Here is a 19804-nt window from a genome sequence, read left to right on the forward strand (position 1 = left end):
GACAAAACCTCCTTTCTGAAGGGGAACTTAGCTAAGGGAGTCAGGTAGATACAGGACCACGTGGCATCACACATCTAGCTGTTCCGAGTCAGTCTAAAGTTTAGCAGTTCTACTTCTGGGTGTATTCCTAAGAGAAACAGGCATATATGTCCACAAAAAGACGTGTATAAGGATGTTTATGGTAGGGTTTTCCAAATTAGTCCCAAACTGGAAACAAATGACTATCAATATTTAATGGATAAGTACATTGTGATATATTCATGCACAGCAATACAAAAGAATCAACATTTATATACACAAAAACATGGATGAATCTTACTGTCGTTACATAGAGTGAAAGAATCTAGAAACTGTATGATTTCATTTATATGAATTTCAAGAACGGCAAAACCAATCTGCAATCTCAACCTTAAAAAGGAAGGAAATGCTGACACATGATGGGACATGAATGAACCTTGAGGATATTATGCTAAGTGAAGTCACAGAAAGACAAACAATGTATGATTCTACTTGTATGAGGTACCTGGAGTAGTCAAATTCATAGAGACAGAAAGTAAAATGGTAGTTGTCAGGAGCCTGGGCCAGAGGAAATGGAGAGTTGTTTAATGAATACAGAGTTTCAGTTTTGTAAGATGAAAACGGTTCTGGAGATTGATGGCACAACAACGTGAATGTACATAACACCACTGAACTGCAAACTGAAAAAGGCTAAGATGGTAAATGTTATGTTATATATTTATACCACAATTTTAAAGATTCTAACAACAACAACAAAACCTAATCTATGATGATGAAAGTCAGACAGGGGCTCCCTTTTGAGGTAGTATTTCCTGGGTAAAGGTACAGGAGAGTTCCTGGGGAATTAGAGCTTTTCTGTATGTTGATCTGGTGGTATGTTTATATGCATGGGTATATACACATATAAAAAACATAGTCTGTTGCATAAAATCAGTACAGCTTATTGCATAAATGTTATACTACAACAAAAAAAAAGTGTTTTAAAGAAGGTAGCCAGCTGCCAGGCGTGGTGGCTCACTCCTGTAATCCCAGCACTTTGTGAGGCTGAGGCAGGTATATCGCGTGAGGTCAGGAGTTTGAGACTAGCATGCTAACACGGTGAGGCTCTGTCTCTACTAAAAATACAGAAAATTAGCCGGGTATTGTGGTGAGCACCCATAATTCCAGCTACTCAGGAGGCTGAGGCATGAGAATTGCTTGAAACCTGGAGGTGGAGGTTGCAGTGAGCTGAGACTGTACTACTGACCTCCAGCCTGGGTGAGTGACTCCATCTTGAGCCACTGGGTTGCTGTGGCTCAATCTTGGCTCATTGCAACCTCCATCTCCCGGATTCAAATGATTCTCCTGCCTCAGTCTCCTGAGTAGCTGAGATTACAGGTGCATGAACCACCACACCCAGCTAATTTTTGTATTTTTAGTAGAGGCGAAGTTTCACCATATTGGCCAAGCTGGTTGCAAACTCCTGACCTCAAGTGATCCACCTGCCTTGGCCTCCCAAAGTGCTGGGATTATAAGCATGAGCCACCACACCTGGCCCATCTTAGCTATTTTTAAGGGTAGTTCGGCAATGTTAAATGCATTCATGTTATTATGCCACCATCACCACCATTGATCTCCAGAACTCTTCATCTTGCAAAGCTGAAATACACCCATTAAATAAGAATCCTCCATTTCTCCCTGCTGCCAGCCCCCAGCAATCACTATTCCACTTTCTGTCTCTATGATTTTGACGACTCTAGGTACCTCATATGTATTAGTCCATTTTCTGTTGCTTATAACAGAATACCTGAACCTGGGTAATATAAAGAAAAGGAATTTATTATGAAGGCTGAGAAGTCTAAGGTTGAAGGGCCCCATCTGGTGAGAGCCTTCTTGCTGGTGAGGACTCTGAAGAGTGCAGAGATAGCTCAGGGAATTATATGGTGAAGAGGCTGACCATACTAATGTACTTATTCAGATCTCTCTTCCTCTTCTTATAAAGCTGCCAGTTCCCGTCCCATTATAATACGTTACTTTATTAACCCATTAATTCATTCATGAGGGGAGACCACATCATGATCCAATCATCACATAAGAGCTGCACCTTTTAATACTGCCACACTGGGAATTATGTTTCCAACACATGAAATCTGGGGGGAAGCACATTCAAACAATATCATATAAGTGGAATCATACAGTATTTGTCTTTTTTATGTCTGACTCATTTCACTTAGCATAATGTTCTCAAGGCTCATACATGTTGTAGCATGTATCAGAATTCTTTTTAAGGCTGAATAATATTTCATTGCATGTATATGCTACATTTTGCTCACCTGTTCATATTTTAGCTACTGTGAATAATGCTGCTGTCAACATGGGTAAAAATATCTCTTTCAGACCCCGGTTTCACATTTTTTACTTTCAACCGATTTGTGTCCTTGGATCTAAAGCAGGTTCCCTCTCTCTCTCTCTCTCTCTCTTCCCGCCCCCCCTCTTTTTGAGATGGAGTCTTGCTTTGTCACCCAGGCTGAAGTGCAGTGGCTGGATCTCGGCTCACTGCAAAGTCCATCTCCCAGGCTCAGGTGATTTTCCTGCATCAGCCTCCCTAGTAGCTGGGATTACAGGTGCCCACCACCATGCCTAGCTGATTTTTTGTGTTTTTAGTAAAACGAGGTTTCACCACATTGGCCAGCTTGGTCTTGAACTCCTGACCTTAGGTGATGCCTGCCTAAGCCTCCCAAAGTGCTGGGATTACAGATGTGAGCCACTGCACCTGGCCTAAAGTGATTTCTCTTGTTGCAGACAGCATACAGTTAGATCAATTTTTTGAAAATCCATTCTGCCAATCTCTGACTTTTGACTTGAGAGTTTAATCCATTTACATTTCAAGTTCTTACTGAGAAGGAGGGACTTACTTTTCTCATTTTGCCATTTGTTTTCTATATACCTTACAGCTTTTCTTGTTCTTCATTTCCTGCATTGCTATCTTATTTTGTGGTTAGCTGATTTTTTTTTTTTTTGCAGTGAAATGTTTTAATTCCCTTCTAATTTCCTTTTGTGTATATTTTAGAATTATAATTATTTTCTTTGTTGTTACCATGGGTATTACACTTAACATCCTAAAGTTAGAATATTCTAATTTGAATTTATACCAAGTTAACTTTAATAACACACAAAATCTCTGCCTCTGTGTACCTCTGTTCCCATCCCTTTCAGTTATTGATGTTACAAAATTACATCTTTATACAGTGTACCCAAAAACATAAACTAGTAATTTTAAATAATGCATTAGTCTCTTAAATCATGTACAAAACAGAAAGTGGATTTTATGATATTTGTTTTTATAATTGCCCATGTATTTACTTCTACTGAAATAATCATTTCTTCATATTGCTTCAATACACTGTCCAGTGCACTTTTATTTCAACCTGCTGGACTTCCTTTAGTATTTCTTGCATGGTAACAAACTCTTTCTTCTAGTGGTGACAAACTCAGCTTTTGTTTATGTGGGAATGTCTTAATTTCTTTCACTTTCGAAGGACAGTTTTGACAGTTATAGGATTTGGGGTGGATTTTTTTTTTTACTTTAGCATTTAGCATTTAGCATTGAATATATCAGCCCACTACCTTTTAACCTCCAAAGTTTTGATAAGAAATCTGCAGATAATCTTATTGAGGATGCCTTGTATGTGATGAGTCACTTCTTTCTCACAACTTTCAAGATTCTCTTTTTGTCTTTGGCTTCAGACAGTATGATTTTAATGTCTTGGTGTGAGTCTTTTTGAGTTAATCCTACTTGAAGTTTGTTGAGCTTCTTGGATGTTTATATTCATGTCTTTTATCAAACTTGGGAGTTTCTGCCCATAATTTCTTTAAGGAAGTTCTAAAATAATTCCCCTTTCTCTTCCTCTTCTCCTTCTGAAACTCCCATTGTACATTGTTGGTTTGCTTGGGGGTGTCCCACAAGTGTTCCAGGCTTTGTTCACTTTTTTCAATCATTTCTCTTTTTGTTCTTCAGCCTCAGTAATTTCAATTGCCCTATATTTAAATCTGTGGATTCTTTTTTCTGCTTCCTTAAATCTGCCTTTGAATCCATTTAGTGAATTTTTCATTTCATTTATTGTATTTCCATTTCTAGAATTTCTTTTTGATTTCTTTTTGGGTTTTCAATTTCTTTATTGACATTTTCATTATGTTTATGTATTTATGCATTGTTTTTCTTTCTTTCTCCATGTCTTCCTTTAGTTCTTTCAGCATCTTCAAGATAGTTGCTTTAAAGCCATTGTCTAGTAGGCTCACCATCTGATCATTCTCTGGGACAGTTTCTGTTGGTTTACTTTTTCCCTTTGAATGGGCCATACTTCGCCCTCCCCTTCCTTCCGCTTCCCTTCCCCTCCCCTCCCCTCTCCCCTCCCCTTCCCTTTCCTCCCCTTCCCTTTCTCCCTCTCTCTTTATTTCTCCCCTTGTCTCTCTTCCTCTCTTTCTTTTTTGAGACAAGGTCTCACTCTTTCATCCAAACTGTAGTGTGGTGGTGCAATCATGGCTCACTAGAATTCCCAACTCTCAGGCTCAAATGATCCTCCTGCCTCAGCCTCCTGAGGAGCTGGGACCGCAGGTGTGGACCACCTGGCTGGCTAATTAAAAAATAGTTTTTTATAGAGATGGGGTCTCCCAATATTGTCTCGACTGGTCTCAAACTCCTAGACTCGAGTAGTCTTTCCACCTTGGCTTCCTAAAGTAGAGGCATGAACCTCTACCACATGAACCCCCTTCTTGTTTCTTAATACTGGTTTTTAGTTACAATTTGCAGCAGTTCTAGAATGAACTTGAGAGTTCCTTAACTTTTCAAGCCTCTGTTTCCTCATCTGTCAGATAGGAATTGTGACATTTTATTAATTCAACGGTTATTTGAGTTCCTCACATGTGGCCCTCAAATTCTTTGATATTCTTTTCACTGAGAAATTGGGTCTCTCCTTGAATATGGGCTCTCTGTCTGCTTGATTGATGGCATGCATCAGAAATGACACTGTGCCAATTTGTGGGTCAGACCTTAAGAAACTCTCATCCTCCACTTCCTATCTTTTGGAACTCTCACTCTTGGGATTCAGCTTCCATGCTATGAATTCCAAGCAGCCAGTGGAGAGGCCCATATGAAGAGGAACTGCCCCCATTGGCCAAAGCCCTGGGTGAGTTTTCAACTGACAGCCCATACCAACTTATTAGCACATGAATGATAATCTTCAAAGTGGACAGCTCAGCTTCCAGTCAAGCACCACTGCTGATGACACATGGAATAGAGATGAACTTTTATTTATAGTATCCAGTTGCTTTTTATTAATTTACTTGATATAATTTTAAATTTATTCTTTAGAACAGAGCTACCCAAATACATATAATGCAAGCCATGTAAATCATTTTACATTTTCTAACAGGCACGTTATAAAAAATACAAACAAACAGAGAAGGTGAAATTAATTTGAGACAGAAATTTGATTATCAATATATCAGAAATATTATAATTTCCATATGCAATAAGGATAAATATAATAATAATTATAATTATTTGGAGACAGGATTTTGCTCTGTTGCCCAGGCTGGAGTACAATGGTGTGATCATGGATCACTGCAGCCTCAATCTCCTAGGCTCAAGCAATCCTCCTGCCTCGGCCTCCCAAGTAGATAAGACTACAGGTGTGCACCACCACACTAGGCTAATAAAAATTATTTATGAGGTATTTTACGTTATTTTTCATACTGGATGCCTAAAATTTAGTGTATATTTTTATGCTTGAAATCATATATCAATTCAGACTAGCCACATTTCAAATGCTCAGCAGCCATGTGTGGCTACCGTGACAACTGTGTTGAAGACTGCAACCTTAGAATGGGGGGTTGAGGCCGGATGCAAAGGCTCATGCCTGTAATCCCAGCACTTTGGGAGGCTGAGGCGGGTCGATCACCTGAGGTCAGAAGTTTGAGGCCAGCCTGGCTAAAAGGGTGGAACCCTGTCTGTACTAAAAATACAAAAATTAGCCAGGCATGGTGGTAGGTGCCTGTAATCCCAGCTATTTGGGAGGCTGATGCAGGAGAATCACTTGAACTTAGGAGTCAGAGGTTGCAGTGGGCTGAGACTGCGCCATTGCACTCCAACCTGGGCAACAAGAGGGAAACTCCATCTTGAAAAACAAAAATAAAAAAAAGAGGTATACAGGGGATATTAGACAAACAGAAGAGGTGAAGACAGGCACACAGAGGAGAGGGTAATGTAAAGACAGAGCAGGATGGAGTGATGTGGCCACGAGCCAGGGAAGCCAAGGAATGCTGACAGCCTCTAGAAGCCGCATGAGGCAAGGAAGCGCTCCCTTCTGAAGCCTCCAGAGGGAATGTGGCCCTGCTGACACTTTGACTTATAGTTTCTGGCCTCCAGAATTATGAGAGAATACATTTTTGTATTACTAGCCACTCTGTTTTGATATATGTGTGTGTGTGTGTGTGTGTGTGTATGTGTGTGTGTGTGTATGTGCATATATATATGTGTGTGTGTATTATATATATATGTGGAGTTTCCCTCTTGTTGCCCAGGTTGGAGTGCAATGGCGCAGTCTCAGCCCACTGCAACCTCTGCCTCCTGGGTTCAAGTGCTTCTCCTGCATCAGCCTCCTAAATAGCTGGGATTACAGGCACCTGCCACCATGCCTGGCTAATTTTTAAATTTTGATACACACACACACACACACACACACACACACACACACATATAATACACACACACATATATACACGCAAAAAAATACACACACACACACACACACATATATATATAATACACACACACACACACACACGCACATATGTTTTGAGATGGACTCTCGCTCTGTCACCCGGGCTAGAGTGCAGTGGCAGAATCTTGGCTCACCACAACCTCTGCCTCCTGGGTTCAAGTGATTCTCCTGCCTCAGCCTCCTGAGTAGCTGGGACCACAGGCGTGCACCACCATGCCCAACTAATTTTTTGTATTTGTAGTAGAGATGGGGTTTCACTGTGTTAGCAGGATGATCTCGATCTCCTGACCTCCTTATCTGCCTGCCTCGGTCTCCCAAAGTGCTGGGATTACAGGTCGGAGCCACTGTGCCTGGCCTTCTTCTATTAGAATTTTTTATGGCTGCCACAGGTCTGTAACGAAGAGAACTTGGACACCATTCCCTGCCAGAGCAACGTGCCCGCTCACTGCCTCTGACATCTTTCAAGTGGCCAGCATTCACTCCTTCCTGAATAGAGTGGGCCTGGGGGGCTCTGGTGACACGGAGGGAGGGCACATTCCCAATCTACAGGGAGCCACTGTCCTGCAGCGCCAGGTGGCACCATGCCATGTTGCCCTAATCTATTGCCTGATCTGCTCAGTTGACCTCTTCACCGCTCTTCTGCCTCCACTCTTTCGCCCCTACAATAGAATTTGCACATAGTAGCTAGCGTAAGGGTAAGCTTTTAAAAAGAAAACCCGGTAAGTCATATCAGGCCACTCCTCAGCTTCCAACCCTCCAATGGCTTCCATCCACTGGAGTTAAATCCAAACTCCTTATCACATTTACAAAGTCTCTGGGGCCCTGCTACTTCCCTGACCTCATTTCATAAGTCCTCTCCCCTCTCTGTTCATCCAACCACTGAGGCCTTCTCACTGTTTCTCCAACACATGTAGTATGATCCTCCCCCAGACTCTTTGCATTTGCTGTTTTCTCTGTCTGGAACCTCTTGATAGTCCCCTGGCTCACTCTCTTACTTTATTCAGGCCTTGCTCAGATGTCCCTATATTATAAAGGTTTTCCCTGTGGTCTTTATAATAATGCTTTATTTTTCTTTAGAAACATTCTATTATACACCACCTGGCATGGATTTGTTAGTTGGTTAGGTTATTACTCCCCCTTCCCCATTAGACTATAAGCTCCATGAGGGCAGGGACCTTTGTCTGGTTTATTTAACAGTATCTGGAACAGCACATAATAGGTGCTCAGTAAGCATTTGTTAATTGAAAGACCAAATGTATGAATGAATGCAGGAATGCAGGTTTCATTTAGTTATATCTTTTTTTCCTAGAGAAGTCAGAATCTGGATATTTAGGTAAAATTCTATGACACGTGAACTAAAAAAATAAAAAAAATAAAACATACAAGGTTAGCTTAATAAAAAAAAGAGTATCTGGAGCCACCAGTTTGAGACCCCTGACCTACAGGAATCTGGGTCCTATGGGAACCACATTTCTCATCCTCAGTTGGTGCAATGTCTTCAGGAACCAAGTGGCTCTTCTCCATCTACAGTCCTTGCATCCCCAGGCCCTGGCGCCATGAGGTACTGTTTGTTGTTATAGACCAAAGTCATTCAGGGCACTTCATTCAAAAGGCAGGATGTGGGCTGTGAGCTTCCAGCTCATCAGTTCAAAGGAAATCTACTTCAGCAGCAATGTCTCCTGGGATGTTTTCCCAAGCCTCCCTGGGAGGTGGTGGGCCCTCTTAAAGGACTAATAATAGACAGGCACATCCAGTTTTCCAAACATGTCAACCTTAAAAGTAATGCTATTTTTTCCTTTTTACCTTTGAATTACTATGTAGGAGAGGGACATTCTATTATTGCAGCCCTTACTCTCGATATGCTACCTAATAATGACTTACCACTCAGCAGCTTCCAGGCAAAACTGTCATAGTGGGACCTGAGCTCTTGCAATTCCAGCCCGCCCTCCTTCATCCACCGCTACTCAGGTTCACCCCTTTGTCACCAGGATGCTTTGTAGTCAGGCCAGCCCAATCACCATTCAGCAACGGTGTGACTGTGGGTGTGTCTTAATCACTCTGAACTTCGCTATCCTTATCCATAATGAAAGTTACCAGACCTACATAGGGCCGTTGTGGGGGCTAAATAAGACAGCACAAGTACCTGACGCCCATCAATCACTCGATATTTATTATTAAACGCCTCGTGGGTGTGAGAGGGAGTAAGGAGTGCTGTCCTTTAAGTCTTCATTCATTCACTTGTTCATCCATGCACTCAATCAGCTAATATTTATTGGGCTCTTAGGAGGTGTCAGGCACTGAGCTTGGTGCTGGGTAACATGATGGTGAACAGCCGCTTGCTCTCACAGAGCCTAGGTCTGGTGAAGCAGCTCACGGTCTAATGAAGCTCTGTGCTCCCAGAGTGGGGGACATGGTGGCAGTGGGTGTGTTTGGGCCTCATGCATGAACAGGGTGCTAAATAACACTGAATTACGCATGTAGACAATTATTACCCTTTCAGTTAGCTTCAGATCCCATCAAGGAGAGAGTCCCGGTTGGATATTAATGTCTTTAACACTTCTCTAACATTTGTTAATTTCCTCTCTTAGCAAATAAAAGATGACTTCAGTCGAAGATGCTTTGGACAGATGACGGCACCTGGAGATATTTTAATAATATAGATACCTCTTGCTATTCAAACTCAAATAGATAAAAAGAGATAGGCTCTTTTCCCCCCAGTTGGTGCACAAATATGACCAGAATTTGTGAAGACGAGTCAGAAATGAATGAAATTTGGAGAAATATTGATCTACTGAAATCCTTCCTCCCGACACAATTAGCCCTATTTTACAGCTGGGGAAACGGAGACCCTTTGCAGAGGGGATGGACACAAGGTAGGGAGTTCTTTTCCAAACGTGCAGGCAGCAAGCAAAGCCAACAATCTTCTTTGTGGTGGAGTTAGAGATATATAAGATCGCTCCTCCCCTACCTCTGCAGAACGTGTGTGTGTATGTGTGTGTAAGTGTGTGCGGCCACAAGCCTTTCCTAATGAGTGACAGAGGGAGCCCATCCCTCCAGGAGACGCGTGCAGAATGACCAATGGGATGGATGGGGGTGGATGGGTACCAGTCTCCGCAAAGGCCCGAGTGGAATTCGCTGCGCCCCACCCCTTCCACTCCCTCCCCTTCGCCCCGTAGGTCCTTCCACTCTCGCTCCTCCCGGGGGCACCCAAGGGGCTCATCTCCTGAACGCGGGCCCGGAGGCCGAGGACGGGGTGGGGCGAAGGGAGAGGCTCAGGTTCGGCGACCCCGGGCCACAGTCCCCGCGCTGCAGCGCTGCGGCTGTGCACACTTCGCCGCGAGGCCGGAGGCCGCCGGGGCGCCGATATGTAAAGCAGCTGGCGGCGCTGGGCGGGGCCTGGGCGCGATGCAAATGAGGAGGGCGGGGCCGTCCAGGGGCTCCGCCTCCCTCCCCCGCAGCTGGGGCCAGCGGTGCCAAGCGCAGCTGGACGAGCGGCAGCAGCTGGGCGAGTGACAGCTCCGGCTCCGCGCGCCGCGGCCGCCAGAGCCGGCGCAGGGGAAGCGCCCGCGGCCCCGGGTGCAGCAGCGGCCGCCGCCTCCCGCGCCTCCCCGGCCCGCAGCCCGCAGCCCACAGCCCGCGCTCCCGCGGCCCCGGGGCCGGTACCTCTCCGGCTCCGGCTCCCCGCGCGCAAGATGGCTGACCCGGCTGCGGGGCCGCCGCCGAGTGAGGGCGAGGAGAGCACCGTGCGCTTCGCCCGCAAAGGCGCCCTCCGGCAGAAGAATGTGCACGAGGTCAAGAACCACAAATTCACCGCCCGCTTCTTCAAGCAGCCCACCTTCTGCAGCCACTGCACCGACTTCATCTGGTGAGCGCGCGAGCAGGGCACCTTCCCCGGCCCCCGAGGGCAGCGCCGCGCCGGGGACCCCCTCTCCGCGCCCTTTGCGCCCTCCGCACCCCGGGACCCCGCGTCCCCTGACTCCCCGCTCCGGACCCTGCTGCCGGGGACTCCGGGAGGGACTGTCCTGCGGGTGCCCTGTCCTCACTCCGGTCCCAGACGGGCCGCCGCGGGGCACCTCCTGCCTTTTCCTGCTCCCAGGCACCTCCAGAGCGCCCAGGGGCAGCGTCGCGGGCGCCTTTGCTCCACCTGGCTAGGAGCGCGCGGGGTCTGTGCCTGCCCTGGAGGGCAGCGCCTCGGGTGCTCTCCGGCCTGGGGTTCCCTGTCTCTCCTCCTGCTTCCGGGCGCGAGGAGCCCTAGCCCCCACCTCTTGTTTCCGGAGGGCAGGGCCCTGGGTGTCCTTCTCTATCTCCCTGCGGGCATGGGATATCCTTTCCCTCTTTTCTGTGCCTCCGGGCAGCGCCATGTGTTATCTCCCATTGAGCCTCCCCGAGGGCCTGGGTTCCCCTTTCCACTCCTCGGTCCTCCCCTCTCACATCACTGCGGGCCCCCTTTCCCCCCCCCGTCTCTCCAGTCTTGGGGCGTCCTTTCCTCCTTCCCAGTCCCCCTCGCAGGGGACACCACCGCGGCGGGGTCACTCTTGCCTTCCCTCTGAATGCGTCTTCATCTCTTCTCTTCCTCTGAGGGTGCTCGGGGCATCTATGGGCAGATCTCCCGCCTGCCCTCAGCCCCGACCCCGACGGAAATGGTTGCCCCTATCCCGCCACCTGGTGGTCGCAGCCTTCTCTCTTCTGCAGAGTGAGGGGAGATGGGGGTTACAGCCGAGCTCCCACCTACCCCCACAAAGGCGGAAGAGTCTTGGGCACCCGCCTGTGGCTGCGAGGTTGCACCTGGGGTACAGCGGCGGGGAGGAAGGGGAGTGACTCTGTGGGGAACTAGCTGGAGGCTGGGCCCCCCGGGCTGCCTGACATACACCTCCTTCTGCTTTTGCAGGGGCTTCGGGAAGCAGGGATTCCAGTGCCAAGGTAGGCTCTGGGGCTTTGGGGGTGCTATTTGTGGGAAGAGAGGGCGAAAAAGACTTTATAGAAGTGACTGAGTTAGGCAGAGAGTGAAAGAATCACGTTGGTCAGAGTGACCTCCCAGGCTAGGAATTCTTCACCACAACAGGGTCCTTTTAAGGGGTGTGTGTGTGTGATTGGGGCCGATGGAGCTGGGAGACTTACATGGCAAGGAAGTGCACCTACCCTTCCTCCTTTCCCAGCTCTGGAAGAGTCAAAGCTGTCTCCTGAAGAGATCCTGACATGATCAGTTCTGCTGGGGGAGAAAGTGTCTTCCCGGGATGCTTCTGGGAGAAATTGTCCTCCTCAGTTCCTCCTCCTTTCTCTGCCCATGTCCCTGCCTTATCACACCCAGGGAGGTTCTGCCTCTCCCTGCCTTGCAGAGGTCTCTGCAGGTGGCTGCTGCTCCTCTGCAGATGGTGCATCCCCTAGAAAGGTGACTGTGTTTGTCCCATGGGCCTCCTCTCTGAAAGAAGTAGTTCTAGATGGGGTGTCTCTCAGATCCTGGTTTAAATCACACTCTCTATCTTCTGGGTAGAAACACAAAGGTCTCCAGGGCACTGGTTACCTGAGTTCCTGCATCTGGCTTGAGATCCTGGACTCTAACCAGGGGTATCAAACCTGCTGGTGGTGGCTTGAGATTTGATTATGTGTAAGGTGCCCCCTCCCCCCCACCGCTGTCTCTGGGGCTCATGTCTAAAAGACAGATTGCAAATTGGCGTTCCAGGACCAAAAGTCACCCACAGCTCTGTGTAGCCCTTAGGGTGTCTTAAACATTTTGTAAATTTGATGTCAACATTTTAGGACTGGGAGATTTCACATATACATCCTAATTTCCAACTTTAACTTTGTTGAGAAATGGTCTCACTTTCGTGTGCAAACAATCGTTTGGAGCTGAGAGCCGTTATCGTAGATGGGGCACAGCCTTACCATTTTGTCTCAGTTGATCCCAGTTAGGACCACTTCACCCATTTTTGGGCCCTGTAGGCTTTTAAATTTGTGACCTCTGATCTGGAAAGTTTGTGTGTGCATGGTTTTCTTTCTTTTTAAATTTAAATTTTCACTCTTAGGCTTGGTGAGATTGAGTTTGGTAAGAAACAGCACATTCCTGGGGTATTGTATCTTTCGGGGCAAACTGACCACCACCTTGGTGAGCTGGGTTTAAATCAAAAGAAGTATTTGAGTGTGGAAGTCTGACATGTGATTTAGCACTGACTGACAGTTTTGTGGCTGTATCTCCACCCTCCAGGGAAAAGTAAAGTGATCCCTAGTGAGTGTAGGCAGCATTGTCAGTGGTGCAGAATGTTCGCTTGCTGGCAGCATGGCACTGTGCTCCTCTGAGACTCATGCTTACTCTTCTGAGATCAGGGCCTCAGTGGGCTCAGTGAGCCCTGCCAGCCTACCCAGCCTCTCTTACCAAGATTTGGACCTTCCACACCACACCAGAGGACTCCTCAAACCTCTTTAAGTGGCAAGAACTTAGGCCCTGGTGCAAACAAGTTTAGATTGTTTTCTTGAACTTTGACCCCTCAAACAAAACGCCAGTGGTGTCTTGGTGCTGGAATGTGTAATTTCTTCTTTGAGGTTGCCTTTCATTTGCATGAATCAGTTTCAGTCTTTGTCTCTTGCTGAGGCCGGGGGCGATTTTTGAACATTTTACCACGGCTCTTCTGTGCCACCTGCTCTGCTGTTATTGATGGATGGGAACGGCACTTTGGAATGTGCAAAGCATGACACATCTGAAATAGGAGATCCTTTAACTCAAAGTCTGGAAGATAACAGGAATTTTCTGGTGTTATGAGAAAAAGGCAGAATTAAAGTTGTAATGATATATAGCCACTTTAGAGATAGGAGTGTCTTTTTTTTGTTTGTTTGTTTAAAGACAGGGTTGCACTCTGTTGCCCAGGCTGGAGCACAGTGTTATGATCAGAGTTCACTGCAGCCTCAAACTCATGGGATCAGGTGATCCTCCTGCATCAGCCTCCTGAGTAGCTGAGACTACAAGTGCACACCACCACACCTGTCAAATTAAAAAAAAAAACAACAACAAACTTGTAACAAAGGGGCCTTGTGATATTGCCTAGTCTGGCCTTGAACTCCTAGCTTCAAGCAGTCCTCCCACCTCAGCCTCCCAGTGTTGGGTTTACAGATGTGAGCCACTATGCCCTTCTGGACTGTCTATTTTAAAAATTTTCTTTTTCTGCTCCCTGTCTCCCCACTAAGAGGCAGTGTAGAGAAGTGGGCATGTGCACAGGCTACCAGGCAAGTCCCTGTCAGTCTCAGTCCTGGCTTTGAGACTTCCCAGGCATATTACTTAACCTCTCTGTATTTCAGCCTCCTTGCCTATAAAATAGGGACAATAACAGTACGTTAGTGTTGCTGAGCAGCTGCAACTCATTGCAATATCCAAGATGCTTGGACCAGAGCTTGGCACAGAGTAAGCTCAGAAAATATCAGCTCTTCTGATTGTCCCCAGACTACCCCAATGGTGGGGCAGCTGGCACAAGAAAAGACTGGCTCTGCAGGGTTGCTTTGCTATGGGACTGGCTGCCAGGTAAGAGTCAAAATTCAGCCATGAACATCTGGTCACTCTGTGTGGCTGCTTTGATGGCATATTCCATTTGGGCAGGAGTAGGGAGGAGGGAGGGGAGGGGCAGATTGGCAGTCCCTGAAATTAAGATGTTTAGAATTGGGGCATATAGGAAGGAGGGAAATTTATCCCTGGCACTGCATTGCCTGGGACTAATTCTGGAACTGTAGAGGAGTTTCTTAGTATCTGATTGTTCTTGGTACCAGATATTTCCTCTGAAAGTGAATCCACTTACAATGGAGTCAACAGTTTATACAAAACACATAAGGTTTTATGATCTCACTTAAGTCAGCAATCCAGAGCCCAGAGCCCAGAGCCTCAGGTTCATTTCAGCTTTCTGGTCCACTCCCTGGGGAGTTACAGTTGTCTCATGGTCCAAGAAGGATGCTAGACTCTGCAATCCTCACACCCTTCCTTCAGCTAACAGGAAGGAGGAAAGGCGTAAAGAAGGGCACATAGAACATGCTCGGAGTCACTTGTGGGAGTTGCTCAAGATCCTTCTACCTATATCTTATTAGCTAGGGTTTAACCATATACCCACCTCTTGCTGCAAGGGAGCATGTGGGAAATGTAGTGTTTATTTCAGGCAGCCACTATTTAGGGGATATTTTCATTTCAAAACTGTAAGCAGAGAGAGGATATTGTTTCTGCCACTCCGGTAGGAAATGTGTAGGATGATCTCAAGGCAAAGAAACCATTGAGAGTTCCCTTCATGGCTTGTTATATTGTCATGGAAATTGGGAACACTGCTATGGGTTGGGAGAGGAAGGATGGAAAGCCCATAAACCATGAGAAATTATGGATTTCTGTGTGCTCAGGGGAGCTTAAGAATAGATTTTCTTGCTTTGTATGATGATAGGACAAACCTCTAGGTTGACTACCACATAATTTCTCCCTTTTTGTTTCCACTCTGTCTATTTCTTACAAAACCACTCTCTGGGAGGCAATTTAAGAATGTATTTGATGACAGGGAACTGGGGCTGAAGATCCCTCTTGTGAAATTGCCTAAATTCTAGAGTAGAAGTGGTACTCCTTTGACAAGCAAGGCAGATTTCTCTCTATGGCCTTCTTTTTTTTTTTCTTTTCCATTTATTTTTAAGATGGAGTCTCGCTCTGTTGCCCAGGGTGGAGTGCAGTGGCACCATTTGGACTCACGGTAACCTCCATCTCTAGGGGTTCAAGTGATTCTTCTGCCTCAGCCTACTGAGTAGCTGGGATTGCAGGCACCCACCACCACACCTGGCTAATTTTTGTATTTTTGGTAGCAATGGGGTTTCAGCATGTTGGCCAGACTAGTCTCGAATTCCTGAACTCAGGAGATCCGCGCACCTTGGCATCCCGAAGTGTTGGGATTATAGATGTGAGCCACTGTGCTGGCTGTCTCTGTGGCATTCTTTACAGGAACTTAGGACCCGCATTTGAGCTTTAATTGTAATTAATTGTAGAATGAGACTCTTACTCTAAGAAGACTTTATATATAGTTTGATAAAGAGAAATACTTTATTGCTTTATTTTTTATTTTGTTTTTAGAGACAGAATCTCACTGTGTGGTCCAGGCTGGAGGGCAGTGGCATGATCATAGCTTATTGCAGCCTCAAATTCCTGGGCTCAAGCAATTCTCCTGCCTGAATCTCCTGAATGGCAGGGACTGCTGATGTGTGTCAACATGCCTAATTTTTTTTTTTTTTTTTTTTTTTTTGAATGGAGTCTTACTCTGTCACTCTGGCTGGAGTGCAGTGGTGTGATCTGAGCTCACTGCAACCTCCACTTCCCAGGTTCAAGCAATTCTCGTGCCTCAGCCTCTCAAGTAGCTGGGACTACAGGCATGAGCCACCATGCTCGATTAATTTTTATATTTTTAGTAGAGGTGGGGTTTCATCATGTTGGTTAGGCTGGTCTCAAACTCCTGACCTCAGGTGATCCACCCCCCTCAGCCTCCCACAGTGCTAGAATTACAGGTGTGAGCTACTGAGACTGGCCAAATATATATTTTTTAATTAATTAATTTTTTTTCTTCTTTTTTTTTTTTTTTTTAGAGATAGCAGGTTTTGCTTTGCTGCCTGTGGCCTGGTCTTGAACTCCTGGCCTCAAGCCAGGAGTCAAATTCTGCTTTGGCCTCCAAAGTGTTTTTTTGTTTGTTTGTTTTTGTGAATAAAGTGACTTTGGTAGAAATAGAGAGGCAATAAAATACAGAGATTCAGAATTCATAGCATGGAGTTGGAGTCCAATAGAACTGGATATGAATCTCTGATCTGCCACTTACTCCCTGTGTGACCTTGGGCAAGCCATCCTCAAGTAGCAACCTTGGGCTCCTTGTCTGTAAAATGGGGATAATAGTACCTAACTCACAGGGTTATGGTTAAGGTGGTACATGAGAAATATTCACATTAAGTATCAATGACGCTAAGTGAGACCATCAGTATTACTTGATTAGCTGTAGGAAACTGTCAAAGTGAGACAGAGTTCATTCTGGAACTTGTTAGATGACTAGGCCTCTTTCATGTACTTAGATAGTTTTTCTTCTTGGGTATATTTCTTCCTGGTTATTGGGTAACTGTGAGTGCACAGTTCAGTGTCGGGCCCAGAGACCCTGGCCTGGTTAGCATTATCTTTCCTTCTGAGAAAGACCTGAACTTGCCATGGACTCTCTAGAAAAACCCCAGTGCACAAATTTTCTATGAAAAGCTAGAATTGATGATTATAATGAGTAAGTCGGCTTTTCTTTGTAGATTAGAAAACATGTTTTTAAATCTTCTAATTGAAATTATTCTTAAAAAACCCCAAAGCATGACGTGACTCCAACCATTGTGGTTTTCATCACTATCAACCCTATCAAATCAAATATAAATTTATTTTAGTGTGTAACTAACACATGTAGAAGAGTTGCACTTTTTTATACAATAAAAAATAAAAGGTTAATTTTATTTTTTGTGAAAAGCTAGAATTGATGATGATAATGAGTAAGTCAGTTCTTCTTTTTCTCATGTAGATTGGAAAACAAGTTTTTAAATCCTCTAGTTGAAATTATTCTTAAAAAACCCCAAAGCATGACATGAATCTAACCATTGTTATTTTTATGAATATCAACCCTATCAAATATAACTTTATTTTAGTGTGTAATTAGCACATGTAGATTAGAAGAGTTTGTATTTATATAACAAAAAAAAAATGAATCAAAGGTTAATTTTATTTTGCGCAGTGTTCCCTAGAAACTTATGACACCATAGACTTCAGGTTGAATTTTCTTAGTAAAATCATAAAGAAAGCCATTTTTTCAAAAAATCACTAAGTCAGGCTGCAAGTTTAGAGGTAACTTCTATTGTTTCACTTCTCGTTCTTCCCAGAAGCAGACACCAGAGACCTGTGAGCCAAGCTTCACTCACCTTTTAGCTTATTCAGAATGCATCCTGCGGGCTTCTATGTGAATAAAAGGCAGAGGTTTTTGACTTCATGTTTGATGATTTGGCTTTTTTCTTCTTTTTCCACCTGAAGAGGGATTTCAGGCTCAATGTCCCAATTGAAATAAGAATCTCTGAGTGGGTTAATGTGGAGTCTTAAAAAGGAGGGCTGATTTGTTGGAGAGGCAACAGCAAATTCATTTGTTAGTGTAGAGCACCCAGGAGGAGCCTGAAGCTTTATCACTGGGCAACAGAATGCCTTTCTAAGTAAATATGGAAAATATGACCTTTGAAAATCAGCTGATATGACATACAGATTCTCAGAAAATAATTTTTCTTTTACATTACAATTTTATATATTATATATATATATATAAACATAATTTATTGTAATATTTATTTATATATAAGCATATTATAATTTATTATAGATATTATATATATATTACACATTATAATTACCATATCAAAATGACACCTTGAAACTTTGTGAACTCCTTATCAGGGAGTGTCATATAATCTTGGGATGCATGGAATTTAAGAGAATCCATAATGCCCTAAAATTGACCATAAAAGTTTTTGTGTATGTGCTTTTTTCTGGAGATAAGATCCATAGAGTTCTTGAATTTTTTTAAAAAAATTTATTTATTTAACTTTAGGTGCATACTATATCTGGCATTTCTCCCCATGTTATCCCTCCCTACTCTCCCCTCCCCCCCCCCCCCCTGCTGTCTCTCCCCTATCCCCTCCCAACTGCCCCCAGTGTGTGATGCTCCCCTCCCTGAGTCCACATGTTCTCATTGTTCAACACCCACCTATGAGTGAGGACATGCGGTGTTTGACTTTCTGTTCTTGTGTCAGTTTGCTGAGAATGATGGTTTCCAGGTTCATCCAAGTCCCTACAAAGGACACGAACTCATCATTTTTTATGGCTGCATAGTATTCCACGGTGTATAAAAATATATTATTTCCGAACACTAATGATACTCCAGACACTGCCCACAACCAGATGCAGCATGCTTATAGTGTATCTAGGCCAATAAGAAAGATATAGGAGACAATGGGTCAAAAGATTAACTGAAGGTTTGAAAATAGTTCTATACACATTTGCACTGTTGGGATCACTCTCTTCTCTGTCTCTGCTTATCCTTCTGTCTCTGTCTCTCTGTTTCTATCACACACACACCACACCCACACATGTGTATACACACAGGTATAAGTAAGTAGATCAATATGTCATAATTTTCACAATGTGCATCTTTTTTTGGTACCTTTCAGATACAGGTAATTAAATTACTAAGTATAATTTAAAACCTATGTTCTGGTCTTTTAACTATGCAGTCCAATTAGTTCTTGGGTAGCTAGCGGGATCTGCTGAAAAGTTCATCGTCTCTGATTGATGCTTTCAAAGGTAAGTCCCTTATGTTCTGGCATTTGCTCTAAGGTCGTGAATTCTTTGACTTCATTCATCCAATCTCCCCACTGAAATTGTATGAAATTCCATAGATAGAATGTTAGCCTGTTTACAGAGAATACAACATCCACAGTGTTTACATATGGCATTTGGAGGTGTGATGGCTGCTTGAAAATCCAGTAAGAAATTCGTCTGTTCACTACATACATTCATTTATTCATTCATCCATGTCTGTCTCCATCCATCCATTTTTCCACTTATCCATTTGTCCATCCATTCACCCATCCTTCCATTCTCCCTCTGAAAGTTCTTCTTTTTTTCTTTTTCGGTTCAGGCTGGAGTGCAGTGGCATGAACTTGGTTCACTGTAACCTCTGCCTTCCAGGTTCAAGTGATTCTCCTGCCTCAGCCTACCAAGTAGCTGGGATTACAGGCGCGTGCCACCACACCCAGCTAACTTTTGTATTTTTAGTAGAGACAGGGTTTCACCATGCTGGCCAGGCTGGTCTTGAACTCCTGACCTCAAGTGATCTGCCCACCTCAGCCTCCCAAACTGCTGGTATTACAGGAGTGAGCCACCACTCCCCGCCTCACTGATTAAGTTCTATGTGCCAGGAGCTATTTTAGGTGCTGGAATACAATGGTGAATGAGATTGAGAAGATTTCTATTG

The 19804-nt window shown here is 44.6% G+C and overlaps 1 protein-coding gene across 3 annotated transcripts in view; it reads left to right on the forward strand.

Moving 5' to 3' along the window:
• Window positions 1-10227: 10227 nt before the first annotated feature.
• The window catches only part of PRKCB (protein kinase C beta), a 383605-nt gene continuing 374028 nt past the window's right edge, over window positions 10228-19804 (forward strand). For 2 of the 3 annotated variants that reach the window (XM_032243352.1, XM_032243351.1), the window contains exons 1-2: window positions 10234-10644; window positions 11668-11699. In XM_032243352.1, the coding sequence (XP_032099243.1) occupies window positions 10472-10644; window positions 11668-11699 (205 nt within the window). In that variant the 5' untranslated portion in view covers window positions 10234-10471. Of the gene's footprint in view, window positions 10645-11667; window positions 11700-19804 lie in introns of all 3 variants that reach the window. The other variant, XM_032243353.1, reaches the window with a different exon arrangement.

The sequence above is a fragment of the Sapajus apella genome, unplaced genomic scaffold (genome assembly GCF_009761245.1).
Source record: "Sapajus apella isolate SASKATOON/1434 unplaced genomic scaffold, GSC_monkey_1.0 scaffold51, whole genome shotgun sequence".
Classification (NCBI taxonomy): domain Eukaryota; kingdom Metazoa; phylum Chordata; class Mammalia; order Primates; family Cebidae; genus Sapajus; species Sapajus apella.